Source organism: Martes martes (genome assembly GCF_963455335.1).
Source record: "Martes martes genome assembly, chromosome: 12".
NCBI classification, from domain to species: Eukaryota; Metazoa; Chordata; class Mammalia; order Carnivora; family Mustelidae; genus Martes; species Martes martes.
The window spans coordinates 27,877,962-27,896,934 of record NC_137900.1 but is presented as its reverse complement, the minus strand read 5'-3'; the positions used below and the strand labels follow the sequence as shown (position 1 = coordinate 27,896,934).

At 44.6% G+C, this 18,973-nt stretch overlaps 1 protein-coding gene across 1 annotated transcript; it reads left to right on the top strand.

Annotated features, from left to right (window-relative positions):
• Positions 1 to 5,012: 5,012 nt before the first annotated feature.
• On the top strand, positions 5,013 to 5,487 carry LOC308353673 (large ribosomal subunit protein uL22-like; the record flags this gene model as incomplete). Its single annotated transcript, XM_080820654.1, has 1 exon — positions 5,013 to 5,487. The coding sequence occupies exon 1, from the start codon at positions 5,047 to 5,049 to the stop codon at positions 5,485 to 5,487; it is 441 nt and encodes a 146-aa protein (XP_080676780.1). The 5' UTR covers positions 5,013 to 5,046.
• Positions 5,488 to 18,973: the final 13,486 nt, after the last annotated feature.

Sequence of the window (18,973 nt, the reverse complement as noted above, 5' to 3'; positions counted from 1 at the left end):
CAGGAGCGCAGAGGTTTTCACTACCCCCTGCCCCGCTTTGTGTTCACGGATGTATCCCAAGTGTCTAGAGCAACGCCTGGCATGCACATGACACACATTTGATCAATGAACATTGAATGAGTGAAGGAATGACTGCGGGCACTCAAGAAATGGACGGGACGACGCATTTGCAACATCTGTGTTGCCTGGTGACCGTGATCCCTTTTCTCCTGGGAAGACCACATTTCCACCTGGTTTTGAATATATATTTCTTGCTATAGTTTTGTCCCCCCACAATTCATATACTGAAACCAATATGATCAATGATATTAGGAGGGTAGGGCCTTTTTGAGGGGCTTTGGTCGTGAGAGTGGAGTCCTCATGAATGGGATTAGCACCCCTGGAAGAGAGGCCTGACAGAGCTCCCTCACCCCTTCCTTCCTGTGAGGACACAGTAAGAAACCTGTGACCTGGAACAGGGCCCTCACCCGAACATGCTGTCCCCCTGACTTCAGACTTCCAGCCTCAAGGACTGTGAGAAACAAATCTCTACTGTGTTTCAGTCACCCAGTCAGTGATACGTGCTTACAGTGGCCTAAAAGGACGAAAACGCTTCCCTTCTGAGGAGACAAACATTTCTTACAAGTCACTGACTCTACTTCCACTCAAGCCACCGTGGCTCCTGAGAGTTAAATTCTGACATCCAAAACAGGGTTATCGATAGGAACTGTATAATGCTGGAATCAAATCACTTAAAAAAAAAAAACCCACAAAGCATATGTTAACTGTACTGGAACTGAAATTTTAATTTAATTTAAAAGAATAGAAAAGAAGAACGCAAACTACAGAAGATAGAGATGCTCACGTCAGGCTAAATCTTAGAATGTCCTGGAGCAAGGAACACAAGTTATAAAAGATGTTTTGCTTTCTTTCTATTTAATAATCTCCATTTAAAATCTCTCCTTTCCCTACGTTTTTCTCCTTGTAAATTATACTACATGTTTTCCTATCTTTCCAATCTCTGGCTCAGACAGGGTGGTAAGTAAATGTTTGAACCCTGATTACTGGTACTCTGAAGACCATCAGAACCCTGAAAAGCTCATTTTAAAAGTTATTTGGGGGTCAGAAGATGGCAGGAAGAGATATCAAAATCTTTAAGAAAGGGATGGACAAAGGAAATGCTTAAGGAACACGGTTTCCCCCCAAAATTCAGAAAGTCTCTGTGCTGCTGGTACACTCGGTTACACGAAGGGGAAGCATTAGAGAAAGCTCTACTCACTACTCAAAAATCAACAAGAAAGGGCTTTTTCAAGTATCTCATGGACCGTCAGTTCGCTCTGGATGAGATACAAAGGCCAATTTGGAAACTCGACCCTGAGACACATTTGTAAGAGGGGTTCTCCGGGGGTTCACGCAAATCTTCTCAGCAGCCTGACAGGAGCGTGGCTTTCAGATCACACAGCATAATCTTGCCAACGCTCACACCTTTGTTATCGGAATATGTCCTCCCAGGATGTCAGTGGTGTAGACGGGGCCAGGTGTTACCTTTGACTGCACAGTTTTTGTGGCTTTTAAGTCGGGAAATTGAATTCATCTTGTTTTCCCTCTCTCCACCTGAGCCTCCCCAGTTCATGGATACGACTGCCAGGCCCGCACAGGGCCGGGGGACTCTCCCACCTTCCACCAGACCGTTCTGTGTCCTGGAGTGAATTTTATGCCTCTGCAGGTGGTATCGGGTAAATGCAGCGGGAGCCCTAGATCTCAAATGAGGGCTTCTGAATGGTTTGGTGGAAACAGCCTGTGACAATGATCACAGCTGGGTCATCATCTCTGTGACCAGGAGCAAGTTAACTCAGCTCTCTGGGCTTTGGAGTCCACATTGGTAAAGTGATCCTGTAGGTCTACGTGGTCTTTAAGGCAGTGGATTCCAGACGATGAGTCCATGGGTCAGTATGGAAAAAAAAACTGTTTTAGTTTTAAGGATTAACGTGGGATTTAATTTTAAGCATTAATAAGGAGTAGGGATTAACTCTTTATTATATGAAATGAATTCAAGATACCAATAGGTATAACCACCTACTCATCCCTCCTCTCATCCTGGCTCCAACCAGAATTGACAGAGGGATTCACATGAAGACCCAAAAAACAACTTTATTAAGGGATTGGACAAGTGCCTCATGCCCCACAGAGTAAGAGGGAATCTCATAAAATCAAACAAGGGAACGCCAGCTGGCATCTCAAGTTGGATTTGACAACTACACCCGATGCCAGTCACACAGAGGGCAGCCTATGGGGTAGCGCCTCTTCTAGCTGGAGGAGGCGGGGCCTGTGCTCCCTGTCCCCGCCCCTGGTGACTGCTTAGGGGGAGGAGCTGTGAAGTGGACAGCTCAGCTATTGCTCCAGAAAGCCCCAAAGCACGTCCAAACAGAGTAGTTACATACTTCAAGGCCATACACACTGTAGGCCAAAATTCGCTGCATTTCCTATTTTCCATCTCAAATAATGTTGCCCTGGATGTTCTGCATCACTCACCGGAGATCTTACCATGAATGTCAGTCAAAAGTCTAACTAGTCCAAATACTGCAAAGCCAGGAACACCAAAAAAGCCCAAATCTTAACACGAACCCATATCGATGATTACGTTCCCAGCGAGAGGCTGAATGCCAACCATGAAATCCTTTGACTCTGGAGGATTGAGGTCTGAAGACATTAAGTTTGAACATTTCTCTCACTCGGATTTGCAGGTAGGAGGAATTTTCTTCTCAAGTACATAATCTTGAGATCGAAACTGGCTCCTTCACGAGTGTTACAGACAGAAGATCGTGGATCTCAGTGGGACAAAAAGTGCTTTCAGGAGCAAGCCAGAGGTATCTCTAATCACACACAGAATTTCTTCCAGTAGGATGGATCCTGAGAGAAGAGTCATTGAGATGGTTCTAGGAATCGACAGGCGCTCCTGTGTCTCTCTCTTCATTGCTCTAACTCTGCTTCTCAGCTGAGGTAAAGAATTTATCCTACATCTTCCACTCCACAGGCTGTGTGCTCCAGAAGATGCTAGGACTGTCCAGGCATTTTTAAATCATTCCCAGAACTATTGGTGCAATGAGTAACAGCCGCATTGCGGGTCTGACCCAAGTTCCTGTAGACAATGATGGGTTAAATACGTATAATCAATGTTAGTCATCCTTAAAAGGGAAAGAAATTCTGTCACATCTTACATGGATCAGCTTTGAGATATTATGCTAAGTGAAAGAAGGTGGGCGCACACACACAATAAGTAAATAAATACTGTGTGATTCCATTTATATGTGATACCTGAAAGACTGAAATGCATGGAGACAGAAAGTAGAATGGTGGTTGTCAGGAGCCGAAAGAAAGATTAGGAATTACTGTTTCGTAGGTACAGAGTTTCAGCTTGAGAAGATGAAAAATTGTAGAGATGGACGGTGGTGAGCAGAGCCCAACAATGTAAATGTACTTAATACCCACTGAACTGTACACTTAAAATTATGATGAAGATTGTCAATTTTGTGTTATGTGTATTTTATCACATTTAATTTTTTTTTATTTTAAAAAAATCTTCCTTAGCCTGACTGTAGAACTAAGAACACCTGTCTAGGATTCTTTCCAATCCTTAGCTATCCAGCCATGGGAGATATAATCAAACCACCAGGATATCTTGAGGTTTTCTTAGTAAATTCCATAGCTTACCCAGCCCTCCTGCACTCCCCACTTTAGTCCAGGAAAGAAAGCTCTTCCTCCAACAGGTCCATCTCTAGGCCAAGCTGGAAGGAGAGCTTCCACTCCACGTTCTTGCAATCTAAAAGGAAGAGAAGCACCAATCTGATTGGTGAGAGTTGACATTCACAAGCCTGGTCCATTGGCAGACAAGTCCCAGGTAAGAGTTCACAGCACCTGTCCTTCTCTTTGTGTGGCTAAGCCAGCTACAGCTGGGCCAATCTAGCAGTCCAGAGCAATCTATAATCTCTCTGTTCCACCTCCTCTGCCTGGGATCAGCTATGAGGTAATCAGCCTTGTGGAGTGGCCTGGATGAATTCAGTTGTGGGGGAAAGAGGGGGAGGCTGCCCTCTGGACTGGACTTAGAGTGTTCTGTCCCTTTGCCTGGCCTGGGACCAAAGTGACACTTTGATCACCATTTTGGTCTCAGTGTCTTGAAACTCTTTACCTCCACCCATCTTAGGTTTTCACATGGGACCCCTTAACTGGACAGAAATGAAAGAAAGAGAGAGGGAGGGAGGGAGGAAGGAAGGAAAGGAAGGAGAAAGGAAGAGAAAGAAAGAAAGTAAGAAAGAAAGGGAGAAGAAAGGAAAGAAAAGAAAAGAGAAGAAAAAAGAAAAGATGAATAAGAAAAACAAAGCATGCAACACACATCACTTGGGAGAAAGCTAAATGAAGAACATCTCAAAGCAGTGGCTTAGAACTCCAGCTCATGCAGCATCTTCAACCAAGAACAATAAATTTCTAGAGAAATGACAGGACAGAGAAAAGTAGTTTCAGACTCCAGGGATGGCAGACTGTGGAAAGGTAAATACATGGGAGGAAACTAATGAAGGTTTGTTTTCAGATGCCTTTGGTATCTTTGGGCTGGTAAGATTCTATCTCCAGTAGAAAGAGAATTTATACCCAGCCTTTAGGCAGAGAAGGGGGAGCCTTTTCTGGGTTTGCTCTCTCTTAATTGCTTTCAGCTCAAAATAATTTTTGTCAAAGAGGCATATTTTGGAGTGACATATTCTTCCTTCACAGAAAAGGAGGCAGCAAAGAAATGGTAGATGATAAAAGACTTCATTCCCCCAAAATTTTCATCAAATGTCTTTTTAGGACAAGCTTTTTTTTTTTTTTAAGACTTATTTATCGAGCACCTGGGCTGCTCAGTCGGTTAACAGTCTGCCTTGGGTTCCTCTTCCTCTCAGCGGCCTGGGGTGACCTCTGAAAACGGTTCGCTATTCGCTTGACCCAGAAAACCCTACGAAATCATGCACGTCAAGAGGTTCAAATCTCCGTGTTCACTTTAAGAACACACGTGAAACTGCCCAGGCCATCAAGGGTATGCATATCCGAAAAGCCACCAAGTATCTGAAAGACGTCACTTTGCAGAAGCAGTGTGTGCCATTCCGTCGCTCCCATGGTGGAGTTGGTAGGTGTGCCCAGGCCAAACAGTGGGGCTGGACACAAGGTCGGCGGCCCCAGAAGAGTGCTGCCTTTTTACTGCACATGCTTAAAAACGCAGAGAGCAATGCTGAACTTAAGGGTTTAAATGTCGATTCTCTGGTCATTGAGCACATTCAGGTGAACAAAGCCCCCAAGATGCGGCATAGGACTTACAGGGCTCATGGTCGGATTAAACCATACATGGGCTCTCCCTGCTGCGATGAGATGATCCTTACTGAAAAAGAGCAGATTGTTCCTAAACCAGAAGAGGAGGTTGCACAGAAGAAAAAGATATTCCAGAAGAAACTGAAGAAACAAAAACTTATGGCCTGGGAGTAAATTTGCACAGAATAAATGCAAAAAAAAAAAAAAAAAAACAGAAAAACAGTCTGCCTTGGGCTCAGGTCATGATCCCGCAGTCCCAGGACTGAGTCCCCCATCAGCTCCTTGATCAGCAGGGAGTCTGCTTCTCCCTCTGGCCTTCCCCACTCTCATGCTTCCTCTCTCTCACTCTCAAATAAATAAGTAAAATATTTTTTTAAAAAGATTTATTTATCTACTTGAGAGATACACCAGTGTAGGGGTTGGAGCAGAGGGAGAGAGAGAGAATCCTCAAGCAGACACCCCACTGAACAGGGAGCCCAACCCGGGCCTCAATCCCAGGAGCCCAAGGTCATGACCTGAGCCAAAGTCAGATACCACCCAGGCGCCTCGAGACAGGCATTCTTTTTAAACATTTCCTTTCAAATTAAATATATTTCACTTTATCCAAACTCAGTTTCTAATTTCTTTTTCATTTTGTCCAAACTGATGAAAATTTCCTAATTGTCAGAGCACCTGGGTGGCTGAGATGATTAAGCCTCCGACCCCTGATTTCCGCTCAAGTCACGATCTCACCGTCATGAGGTGGAACCCAAGGGGAGCCCTGCTGAGAGCCTCTCCAGGGCTCCGGCGCTCTAGAGGCAGAATCTGCTTGAGATTCTCTCTCTCCTTCTGCCCCCCACTCCCGCCCCACTCGCACCTGCACATGTGCACACGCTCTCTCTCTAAAATAAACAAAACCTGGGGCACTTGGGTAGCTCAGGGGGTTAAGCCTCTGCCTTCGGCTCAGGTCATGATCTCAGCATCCTGGGATCGAGCCCCACATTGGGCTCTCTGCTCAGCGGGGAGCCTGCTTCCCCTTCTCTCTCTGCCTACTTTTGATCTCTCTCTGTCAAATAAATAAATAAAATCTTAAAAATAAAAAGAAAGAAAGAAAGAAAATTTCCTACTTGTCACCTGTCCACAAACCTCTACTTGAGGAACATTTGAGGAGTATTCCTCTGAAGTGCTTTTTTGCTCTGAAATTCTGTGATGTTAACACTGCTGCTTCTGCTTGCTACACCCCTCCCCAAATCCCAGGAAAGAAAGGGATTAGGAGGCTGACATGGAAACCAGAATTTAGTGCCTAATAGAATGCCTTGTATAGATAAATACTTGACAAGTAAAATAATAATAGTAATGATGGTGATGATGATGATGATGATGATGATGATGATGATGATAAGGTCCTTTCTCCTGGGTCAGCAAACCCATGAGCTTGTCCAACCTCAAGTTGCATCTGCTTATCTGAATCCAGCAACTGCCTGGACTGGGACGTTCACTGCAGATAGACAAAAATACCAGGAGTGACACAGACCTAAGGCACCTCACACCAAAAATGATTTTGCAAAAGGGACCCAGTTTATTTTTACTTCATGAAGCTGCACACAAATTCAGGTTTCTCTGGTTTATTGCCTTCGTGTTAGTATGTATTTATTTATTAAAGTGAAATGATTGTGTCTTCCTCATTTATACACACCAGGACTAAAGTTCAAAGGTACATGAAACTGCCTCCACTTCGTGATGTTCTCCAGCTATCTGGGTTCATCAGAACTCATATATCTCCCTGAGAATCATTAACTCATTCTCCCTACCATGGTACCAAGCAGAGAGGGAGAAGGAGAACCGTGTCCCCACCCAGCCCCCCATAAAAAGCCGTTCTCTCTTTGCAAGCAACTAGTGCACTTTTCAGCTGACACATCCTAGATTGTTCTAAAAAGAGCAGCAGCATCAGAAACTATAAGAACAGATGATTCAAAGACTCCCCGTGAACTGCCTCAGACAGCTCATAATTACACATGCAGGGCTAGGTAGGCGGAACATCTGTATTCTGAGTCACTCTATTTTTCTAGAAGGGACGATGTCACTAGCCCTCCTGCTGCGTAAAACACTTGTGGTCTGTAAACGGGCTCCAGAACTGGTTCACAGTGAGCTAGATCTTGAGACTGTGACTGACCCTGTCCCCGCTTTCACACAAACTCAACATAATTTTTTTTAAAGATTCATTTATTTACTTATTTATTTGAGAGAAAGAGATGAGAGAGAGAGCACGAGAGGGGGGAGGGGGAGGGCCAGAGGAAGAGGGAGAAGCAGACTCTCCCAGGAGCAGGGAGCCCACCACCCAGGACCCCGAAATCGTGACCCAAGCCAAAGGCAGTCACTTAACCAACTGAGCCACCCAGGTGCCCCCACTCAACATATTTTTAAGTCACCTTAGTTAATTATTGACTGCCAGCAGCTGAGGGAGTATTTACGTCCATATATATGTGTGTATATATATATTTTTTTAAGCCTTTGTTTGTTTTTATTTTTTTATTTATTTGACAGAGAGAAAGCAAGCACAAGCCAGAGGAATGGCAGGGGCAGAGGGAGAAGCAGGCGCCCCGCTGAGCAAGGAGCCCAATACAGGGCTGGAGCCTGATGCAGGGCTAGACCCCAGGACCCCGGAATCATGACCTGAGCTGAAGGCAGATGCTCAGGCCACTGAGCCATCCAGGAGCCCCTACATTTTTTAAAGTAATCTCTACACCAAGTGTGGAACTGGAACTCATGACCCTGAGATCAAGAGTCACACACTCTATCAACAGAGTCAGCCAAGTACCCCTATTTATAAATAAGTAAATATATATATTTTAAGTGGGCTCCAAATCCAGCACAGAGCCCAACATGGGGCTTGAACTCACAACCCTGAGATCGAGCCCTGACCTGAAATCAAATGTCAGATGCTTAACTGAATGAACCACCCAGGTGCCCCACTAAGTCTATATTTTGAATAATGACTATGCAAAATCAATGTGTCTCGCATACACCTATGTGTGTGTGTTGGGGGCAGAAGGAATTAAATAACCTTAAAATCCTATGAAAGGGGCACCTGGATGGCCCAGTTGGTTAAGCAACTGCCTTCAGCTCAGGTCATGATCCTGAAGTCCTGGGATGGAGTACCACATCGGGCTCCCTGCTCAGCAGAGAGTCTGCTTCTCCCGATGACCTCCCTCCTCTCTCTCATTCTCTCTCTCTCTCTCTCTCTCTCAAATAAATAAATAAAATCTTTTTTAAAAATTCTATAAAGGGTGCCTGCCTGGGTGGCTCAGTGGGTTAAAGCCTCTTCCTTCGGCTCAGGTCATGATCTCAGGGTCCTGGGATCGAGCCCTGCGTCTGGCTCTCTGCTCAGCAGGGAGCCTGCTTCCTCCTCTCTCTCTCTCTGCCTGCCTTTCTGCCTACTTGTGATCTCTGTCAAGTAAATAAATAAAATCTTAAAAATAAATAAATAATAAAATTCTATAAATGTTTGACCCTCGTTCTCTAATAGCTGGAATGATGCAAACTTAGGGATGCTGACTCTTGTGGAAAGAAGTCCTAGGAAAAGGCAAAATGGGAAATGGCTTTTTTTTTTTTAACCAGAAAACCAGTTATTCCAAAAGAGAGTTTACTGAGGCTTTTTGGCTCATGGGTTACAAAAAAACAAAAAACAAAAAACAGAAAAAGTAAGACTTTAATAAGAGAACATGAGAACCAATAGCAGTTCAAGCAGAGCCAAGTTCACCAATGTGTTTTTAGGAGTTACTGCCTCTTCTTGTGTGACTCCTAGGGGGAAATCGCACTGCTTATGCAGAGACATGTAAACATATCTGTTGACTTAACAAAACACTGACTTTCATTCCTCACCGTCCCTCCCCTCCAGCTGTAGTTAATAGCCTGACATTCAGGCTCACTGGCTTTGGTATGAGTCAGAGGTTCATATCCTGGCTCTGCTCTGCCTACCTGTGTGTCTTAGGACCAGCTTCTTAACCTGCCTAAGTCCTGGTTTGCACACCTATATGACTGAGGGTGATGGTCTAAGGATCTGCCTCGGAGGGCGGTTGTGAGGATACAAAGAGCTGGTGCAGGTTATCACTGCCAGACAGCTCCTGGCAAGCCAGCAAGGGATGACAGCAGGGGTGGAAGTTTGTTGTCATAGATTTATCTAAACAAAGGTTCACACCTACGAACACCTCATCTGGAATATAACGAAAGCTCTCCAGGGTAGGCGTTAGAATTTCAACCTCCAAAGTGAGAGCAGCTGTCACATGAAATGCTCCTACGAGATAGCTTCGGGGGAAGAAATGGATGCAATGAAATCTGACAGAAGAACCCAGAGTGGCAGAAACATCCACACTGAGACACACTCAAGTGTTTGCCAAGGGAAGAGAGCACGTCACAATCAGGGCTCCTAGAACTGGCTGCAGGTCCTCATTGACAATTCCAGAAATTAAAAGGACCTGTCCTGAATCTGGTTTTGCCCAGGGCATCAGAGGAACTCTTGATTGTGTAATCTTGTCCACTGTTCTGTCTGAGGGTAGAAATGGGAAGAGAGGGGGGTAGCTAGAATGTATGGAGGTGCCTATGACGGGACTGCGGCAGGAAGGATGTGTCTCAGGAAGTTAGAGGAAATTGACTCACGATTCTCACTTCCTCTCAACCTCCCTTCCGCCTATCTCTCCCCAAATGGCAAGGGCTGGGGCCCTGGACATCCTTCAAACTTGACCAGAACTGACTATCACTTTAATACAACATCATGGAATGGTATTACTTTATTATTACTTACTTTCAGTGGTTGCATGAGATCCATGTTTTGCGGGGAAAAGCCAAGGTCAGTCCACCTGGGGGAGGAGAATACCTTTAGGGTCATGCAGGTTGGCCAGAACCACGGCTTCTGTAAAACCACCCTGCTCAGGGTGAGAGTTCTGTGACACTCCAGAAGGGGAAGAGGAAGAAGAATCCAGAGGGAATGGAAAGTTGGGAGAAAGAGAGAAGAGTCAGTGAAATGATGAGTAGCGATGGAACACACCTCCACAGATTCTCACCCAAACCACTAAACCCATGAAGGCTTAAGAGTGGGTTATGAGCTCATGCAGTGTTTGTGTCTGAGTTGATAGGTTACAAAACAGAGAACAGCAGAAGCAGGAGCTTAAAAAAAAATGCGATTAAACATATATACATCGGCTAAAGGCTTAAAGTGTCCTGAGGTTAAAAAGGTTAAAAAAGGTTAAAAAAAGACCTAGAGAGGATGAGGTGTTATGGAAGTGGTCTGCCAAGCCAAGGGAGCTCGCTGTGCTCACACTTCCGTGCAACCGTGCACGCCATCATTCATCTGTCAGTACTAGTGGAACTCTGCCTGTGTGCCAGGCACTGTGCTGGGCTGTGAGCAAAGCCAGAGTTCTCACTCTCCTGGTGCCTGCACACTAATGGGTGAGACAGACATTGATCAAGCCATTGCAGAACATTTATAAAATTGCGATTGTGAGAGGTGCTAGGAAGATGGGCTACATGGTACTATAGCAAATAGCAGAGATTAACCCAGTCAGGGAGATCTGAGAAGCTTCCCAGAAAGGAGAGAAAGGCAGCTTGGGAAGAAGAATGTGTGTAAAGGCCCTGGAGGAGCAGGTTTGAGGACAGAGAGGAGGCAAAGTGTGGGTAGGGCCAATAGTCCGGGAAGAATGGGCAGGGTGACGTTGAAAGGCAGGCAAGAACCAGGCCTCTTGGGGACCAAGGACCACGGGATGGAGTCAGTCTTTATCTCAAGAGCCAGTGGGAGGTCATTGAAAGGAAATTGGCAGAAACCCCCAAGAAAGTCTGAAAATGGCAAGACACCCCTGTTTATACGTTATTTCCACTTTCCTTCCATCGACTATCAGTCTGGCTTTGCCTGAACAACTGAACATGCCCAAAATCAGAAAAGAAAATATTTAACATTATTATCTTAGTAATTTTTCTTAAATAACCAATTTTTTTTAATAACCAATATTTTTTAAATGCATTTCCAGGGTGCCTGGGAGACTCAGTTGGTTAAGCATCTGCCTTCAGCTGAGGTCATGATCTCGGGGTCTTGGAATCGAGCCCTGCATTGGGCTCCCTGCTCAGTGAGGAGCCTGCTTCTCCCTCTGCCTCTGCCCCTCCCCCTGCTTGTGCTCTGTCTCTTACTCTCTCACTCAAATACATAAATAAAATCTTTGAAAGAAAACAGAAACACAGAAAAGATAAGCAAATGAATTTGATTATCTATGGTGTTAGGGGGAATGGGATGGAAGTGGAAAAGAGGATGCATAACTTTTTATATAGTTTCAGATTTTGAGCAAGGTTAACATTTTACATAATCAGAAAATAGAAGTAAATCAACAAGAATGGGGGTGGGGGGGAGGCTGGGTTGGAGAACCTGAAAGTGAAAGAAATGAATGTACTTGATTATAACCAAGCTGATAACCCAATTGTAAAGAAAAACAGTGTATCTGAAAAGCTTTTGAACATAGTAACAAGGTGTTCTGACGTTTTCAGTGGGATATATATTCTAAGGACAAAAGAAATCTTGAACTGTACTTGGCAGTCTTGTTTGAGTAGTGATATTGGTGAGGCAATTCAGAAAGTGCTTTGTGTATATTGCAGGATTGAGCAAATGAGTAAATATTTTGATGTTTTAAGAAAGCAGGAGTTCAGGGCGCCTGGGTAGCTAAGTCGGTTGGGCATCTGCCTTCAGCTCAGGTCATGATCCCAGGATCCTGGGATCGAGCCCCACATTGGGGTCCCTGCCCACCCAAGAGTCTGCGTCTCCCTCTCCCTCTGCCCCTCTGTTCCCCTGCCTGTGCTTTCTCACGCATGCCCACGTTCTCTTTCTCTCTCTCAAATGAATAGATAAAATCTTTCCAAAAGAAAGAAAGAAAAAAACAGAAAGCAAGCGAACAGGAGTTCCCTGTGGGAGAACAAAGGTACCAATATGGAATTGAGGAGGGAAAGGAAGAATCGTGTGCAGTCGGCTTGGGTATCAGTCAGAAGTGTCATTATGAACTCATGATTTTTTAAAAGCATTTCCTGGTTCTGTCCACCGAGAAGAACTAAAAGCAATTTCACTCCAGAGTGATAAGAAACTACAGGTCTTGCTTTCTGAACACCATTCCCAAAACCCTTTGGGAAAATGCCTAATTTCAAGGTGAGCCCAGAACACCTTGTTCCAGAAATTAAGGAAACTGAGGAAGATATGTTGAAGGATACAAGAACCAGCATAAGGTGCTGTCACTTGCCAGATTTAGGACAATTTGAGCATTAAAATGGATAATGATAGGAATGGATTATAACCGTCTGCCTTTGGCTCAGGTCATGATCCCAGAGTCCTGGGATGGAGTCCCACGTCAGGCTGCTTGCTCAGCGGGGAGCCCGCTTCTCCCTCTCCCTCTGCTGCTCCCCTTGCTCATGCTCTCTCTCTCTGTATGTCAAATAAATAAATAAAATCTTTAAAAATAATAATAAATATTAAAAACTTTTAAAATAAATAAATAAATGAAAAACACTACCACTACAGAGATGTGAAAATAAATGCAGTATGTGATTCTTGCTCAGATAGGGAAAAGAAAAAAGTAAAACAGCTTTAAATGACAAATGTCCCATTATTGGGATGGTTGCAGAATTAAGATATGAACTTCATGTTAGAAAATAGTGTCATGTCAATATTAATGTCCTGAGTGTGAGAATTGCATCGTGGTTATAAAGGAAACTATCCTCATTTTTGGAAGATCCGTACTGAGGGTCTGGGAGCTTAGGTGTCCGGATGTCTGCATCTCACCCTCAAATGGTTCAGCTAAATAAACACACGTGCACAAAGGGAAGAGAAGAGGGAGGGAGAAAAAGAATGAGATAAACTGCTAAAATTGGTGAGTTACATACATAGCAAATGGATGTTCATTGTACATTTCTGGCAAATTTTCTATAGGTTTGACATTTTTCAAAATACAACATGGGGTGGGGACTTTTTATATGGGCACTATGATAATACAGCAGAATTGGAAAATCTGAGGAGTGAACAATTCACCAGCAGAATAAATCCTTATCAAGAATGCAAGCCCCAGGGCGCCTGGGTGGCTCAGTGGGTTAAAGCCTCTGCCTTCGGCTCAGGTCATGGTCCCAGGGTCCTGGGATCGAGCCCCACATTGGGCTCTCTGCTCAGCAGGGAGCCTGCTTCCCCTTCTCTCCCTTTGCCTACCTCTCTGTCTACCTGTGATCTCTGTGTGTCAAATAAATTAAAAAAAAAAAAAATGCAAGCCCCACGCCTGGGTGGCTCAGTGGGTTAAGCCTTTGCCTTCGGCTCAGGTCCTAGGATCTAGTCCCGCATCTGGCTCTCCGCTCAGCGGGGAGCCTGCTTCCCCCCCCCCCCACCTACTTGTGATCTCTGTCTGTCAAATAAACAAATAAAATCTTAAAAAAAAAAAAAAAAAAGAATGCAAGCCCCAGCAGAAAGCTCTGGGGACATGGGATGAAGATGAATTTAGCACCAACAGAATTATTTAATCAATTAATTAATTACAGGACACCCTATTATATTTGAATTTCAGATAAACAACCAACAATTTTTGAGTATAAGTATGCCCCAAATATTGCCTGGGTCACACTATATTTTATCTGGCAATCCCGTCCTAAGAGGCACTTTGAGTTCTTCTGTGCCCAGGGGATAAAGCTTGACAGTTTCAGGAAGACCAGGACAGTTCAAGGTTAGGAACCTATTATATTTGTTATTACTACTTTTCTTTAATCAAACTCAGCTCTTTTTTAATAAAGAACTCCTCAAGTCCTATTTTCTCCTTACATATTATTGGTACAACCCTCATTTAGACTCAATTTTCTCTCACTGCCTTTCAAAGTTTTCTCCCAGCTCCACCCAGCCTTGATTTCTAAATACTTCACTTTTCTCACCCCTTACTCTACGGTTTTCCCATCTCAACTTCCATCTCTTTGGCCCGGGCATGAATAGCTCCAAAGCAACAGATGATAGTTCGTAAGAATTGCTTCCGGGAGTTTGAGTCACAGTGAAACCCCACCCAATGCCATTAGTTAAATGCCTTGACCTAAGCCAGTTAGGGGACTCTTCCCTCCCAAAGTAATCCCTGGATGTCTTTTCCTGCATTTTTGGTACATTTGGCCTCCATGAGGCCAGGGTAACTAAGACAAAATATTTATATACTACATGTTCTTAAATTCAGTGAAGCCCCTCCTTTTTTGGTCTTCTTTATCCGCTTCTCTTATTTTTCTTAGTTCTAAAGGTTAGTCAGCCTCAATTTTTAATCCTGGATATATCCTTTTCTCTCCCTTAGGTCTAGTGCTTACCAAAGTTCAATCATGAGTAGATCATCTTTATGATTTTGGACATCTCTGCATAATTATCAGTATTTTTTCTTCAAATGGATTTGATCATTTTAATTTAGATGTTTAAAAGAAAATTTTACTTCACAACTCTAAATGGAAATTTAGTATGTCAGAAGATAAATCTAAAAATTTAAAAACCCCAAATACATAAAATTTAATTTTTAACTTGGGTTTAAAATAACCAATAAAGGCTAGTCTTTAAAAATTTATAAACTTATAAAATGCACACCCCAAAATAAGTTACAGAGAAGAATTGAACGATTTGTGGTCAGACAGGAATAGTGGTTATTTGGCTTCATGTTCCTTGTCTCCGGCTTACAGTTAAGGAAACTGAGGCTCAGGAAGGAAGATAAGTTGCCCAAGATCAAAGCAAAGAAGAGAGAGAGCTGGATTGATAGCCAGAGGCTGGTGAGTTCTAGCTTCAGAGTGTGATCTCAGATTGGGAGCATTCAGAAAGGAACAGTGCTTCTTTGGGGTGTGAAGGCTTCATCAGAGGACAGGAGCTTGGTGCATGATAGAGTAAAAATAACAAAAACGATGGAGTCAGAAAGACTCTGGTCAGGTCTTGACTGGACTAGGCCACTCAAGCCATGTTGCCATTCTGGGGTTTTGTGTTTTGTCCTTTGTTTCTTTGAGAGAATGAGAGAGAGAGCACACACGTGTGAGCGGAGAGGGGCAGAGGGACAGAGAATCTTAAGCAGTCTCCACACCCAGCACGCAGCCCGACTGGGGGCTTGATCTGAAGACCCTGAGAAATCATGACCTGAGGCAAGATTAAGAGTTGGACACTTAACCGACTGAGCCACCCAGGCGCCCCTGAGCCTCTGTTTTATACCATAACACGAACTGTGAAATTCCGAGAGGACAATCACACCCATGTCCCCAGTACTCAGCTCAGCGCTTATTCCATCAGGAGATTTTTCCTTCCTTCTGCCACAGACCCACCCACCACCAACTATGTCTCCTTTTGAAAGAAAGTTTTGTTTGGGTTTGTCTTTTTCTGAGTAATCCAGCCCTGATTTCTCTCCATCACTGCCCTGTGTCCGAAGCCAGGAAAAGGGATGCCTTCTGGGCAGAGTGGATTGGTGAGGAGAGAGGCCGCGATGTCCAGGGGGGCTGGGTCTTGAAAGCCAAAGATGGCCTAGTGATGAGTTCTGATGGGCTCAGATAGTCCCATCTCTGGGGAGCCAAGGGAGGGCTGCAGGCTCTGGGGTATAGCCCGTGAGCCCAGAAATATTGTCAGGCTCCAGATCCAGTGAATGCTCAGAAGCCTATTGGGAAGTTTGACCCCAGGAAAGCCCTGGACGTGGAAGGCCTGTGGGAGCCTAGAGAAGTCTAGAGTAAAGCATTTGATGTGTATGGAGATGAGAGGTTCTTCCTCCACTGTGACGGTTGGAGAGGCATGCAGTGGGATCTAAGAAACAGCCCCGAGTTGGATATTCAGTTTCCATGGGGAAAAGAGACAGCTGTGACTTGGAAGTGGGGGGAGGAGGGAAAGATAAGGTGGCTGGTCTCCATGGCAACAGGAAAGGGAAGCAGAACTTTCCATCAATCAGAGGGTGAGATTACTTGAGGGAAAAGTTTCAAGCACGTGACCCATCCCCAGCTTGGAACCAGAGGGAAGTAGACCTCCCCACCCAGGAGAAACATGGGATGATTTCAGAAATATAAAACTCACAGCAGAGCACAGCCAAGCAGAGGAAGCTGAAATTGGCACTTCAGGCATCCTTGAGATTCTGTGTGTCCTTTGAAAGTATCCAGGTGTTTCTGGATTCTTGGTGCCAAGGAAGACAGATGGCAAAGTAGTCTAGAGATTGCTAGAACTGGGGGAAAAGGGGGGGGGGGTCAGTGGAGTAGCCATGCTGAAAATCACCTGGGAGTTGCAGCTGGAAGTCGAGAGCGACACACGACACCGTCATATACAGGGGCAAGTCCAAGTCAGCGACGGCAAGCCACTGGAACGGACTGGCCTGAGAGAACCAATCGTGAGTCCCTGAGCTGGAAACTCAGCATTAGATGTCCAGCAACAAGGCAAAGAAGAGAGACTGTAAAGAAGCAACAGGTCTGCTCATAGAGCCTGTGGTTGTGTAACCAGAGGGCACTTCTTTCCAGTTCTATGATTACAGAGCATCACTTCCCCAGACGACATCCAAGGAAAGTGGAGAAGGAAGTCTGAACAATGGGGGACATAGCCAAGAGACCAAACCATCAAAGACACGATTTAAATTCAAAGACTGAGATGCATTTACTGGCAAGTTTAACTTTTTTCCTCCATCATTCCTAGGAGAGTAGAGCCCCAGAGTAAGATCAGATCAATTTGGGGGCAGGGAGAGGAAGTACATTCAAAGTCAAGCCTTAACTTTTCCATTTGAGGACATTAGTCACCATTACCATATATTTTAACACAACAAGATCTGGGACTATGTTTGTTTTCTCTCACTCATCAGACACATATCGGGCACTCGACATTTCTTGAAAAAATGTAATGAATGAAGGACCATAAATATTTGGCTAATTCTGGAACAACAAGGTCTAGGTTTTAATTAGAGTTCACTGGCTTCCTGATTTTCCTGAGATTTGAAGACATGCACTGGAAATAAACTTCTTTTACTTTACACAACCCATCTTGGGTTGTAAATATAAGGTTCTGGAGTAATGTCAACTAAGCCTCTTTGACAGGCAGAAGCAGGAGATTTTGTTAGCCCTTGGCAGTTCCTCAAGCCACAGAAATTAGAAATGTGCAGTCTAAGCCAGACTTAGAGGAAGGTCTTCGAAAAGACTGTACAAGGATAGCCCCTCAGAGACCCCCTGAATGTGGTCCCCTGTAATTCTTCTCTGTCCTCTGCCGTGCATGGAGCAGTGGAAGGAGTATCTCTCTCCTCTGAAATTCTGAAAAGGTCTGTATCGGACTGGAAGCTCTTCTCTGATCAAACATCAAAATTCTAAACACATTTTTTAAATTTCCCCATTCATACTGTAATTTTCAGGAAAGCCAAAGTTTGTTGCAAAGTCTGGAGGTGAATCTGTTTAATAGAGGTGACAGAAACATTGTTGGCTGCCATCCATTCTCACCTTTCTCCTTCCTAACAGACGCTCCCTGGTGGTCTAGTGGTTAGGATTCAGCGCTCTCTCTCCTTCCTAACAGGACCCAGATTTTATCCATTATTCCAGCCTCCCCCAAAGCAAGTTGGCCCCTCCCCCTCACTCTAAGGGGGAGCCTGAGGCTCTATAACGTGGTTCTTAACTGAAGGTAATATTGCACCCCAAGGATATCTGGCAATGCCTGGGGATAATATTGGCTTGTCACAGAAAGAGGGAAGTCATCTACTAGGTAGAGGTCAAGAACATTGCAAAACAGCCTGCCACACCCAGGACAGTCTTCCACAACGGAGAACTGTTCAACCCAAAAGGCCAATAGTCCACTGGTAGAGAAACCTTGGTCTAAGGGTCATGGCATCCTCCTTACTAGCAATTGATTTAAGTTGGCAAGTTTCTTGGTAGGTTGGTCCTGGCTTCCGGAGACTGCCTTCTCTCCTGCTGGATACTGTGGTGGACAGATGTGATGTCAGGATCTGCCAACGCCATTGTTACAGGTCCAAACACACAGGAGGGCACAGCTGCTTCATAAGGCTGACATTGAAGCTTACGCCGCCCCTCTGAACTCTCAGTTTTGTGAGCCAATAAGTATCTTCATTGTGTAAGCCGGGTTTTGTTTTGTTTTGTTTTGTTTTGTTTTAATTTATTTGACAGAGATCACAAGTAGGCAAAGAGGTGGGGGGGGGGGGTGGGAAGCAGTCTCCCCACTCCTGATGCAGGGCTCGATCCCAGGACTCTGAGATCATGACCTGGGCCAAAGGCAGAGAATTAACCCACTGAGCCACCCAGGCGCCCCTATGTAAGCCAGTTTTGAGAGAAGACATCACCTACCTCCATTTTGACCTCTGTCTGTACTTCCTAATTAAATTCTTTCTGTTTTATCTCTTAAGTCAGGCAAAAGACCCTACAGGGCAAAGCATCCCATGACAGGAACCTAAACTACCCTCTCAAGCAGTAACTAGTGCCCTGAGCCAGCAAGACTTGTATGATTGACCCCAAGATAATGATCTACCTGAGCTTTACTGCCTACCTGCACGTACCCACTCACCTTTGTCCCGCGTTCTCCTTATATAAACCTGGAAATATTTTCAGCACTTTGGAGACAGTCTTTGAGACACTAGCCTGCCTTCTTCCCAGTGCTGGCCTTACTGAAATAAATTCCTTTCCTAGTTCACCACGACTTATCTCTTGCCTTCAGATTTGG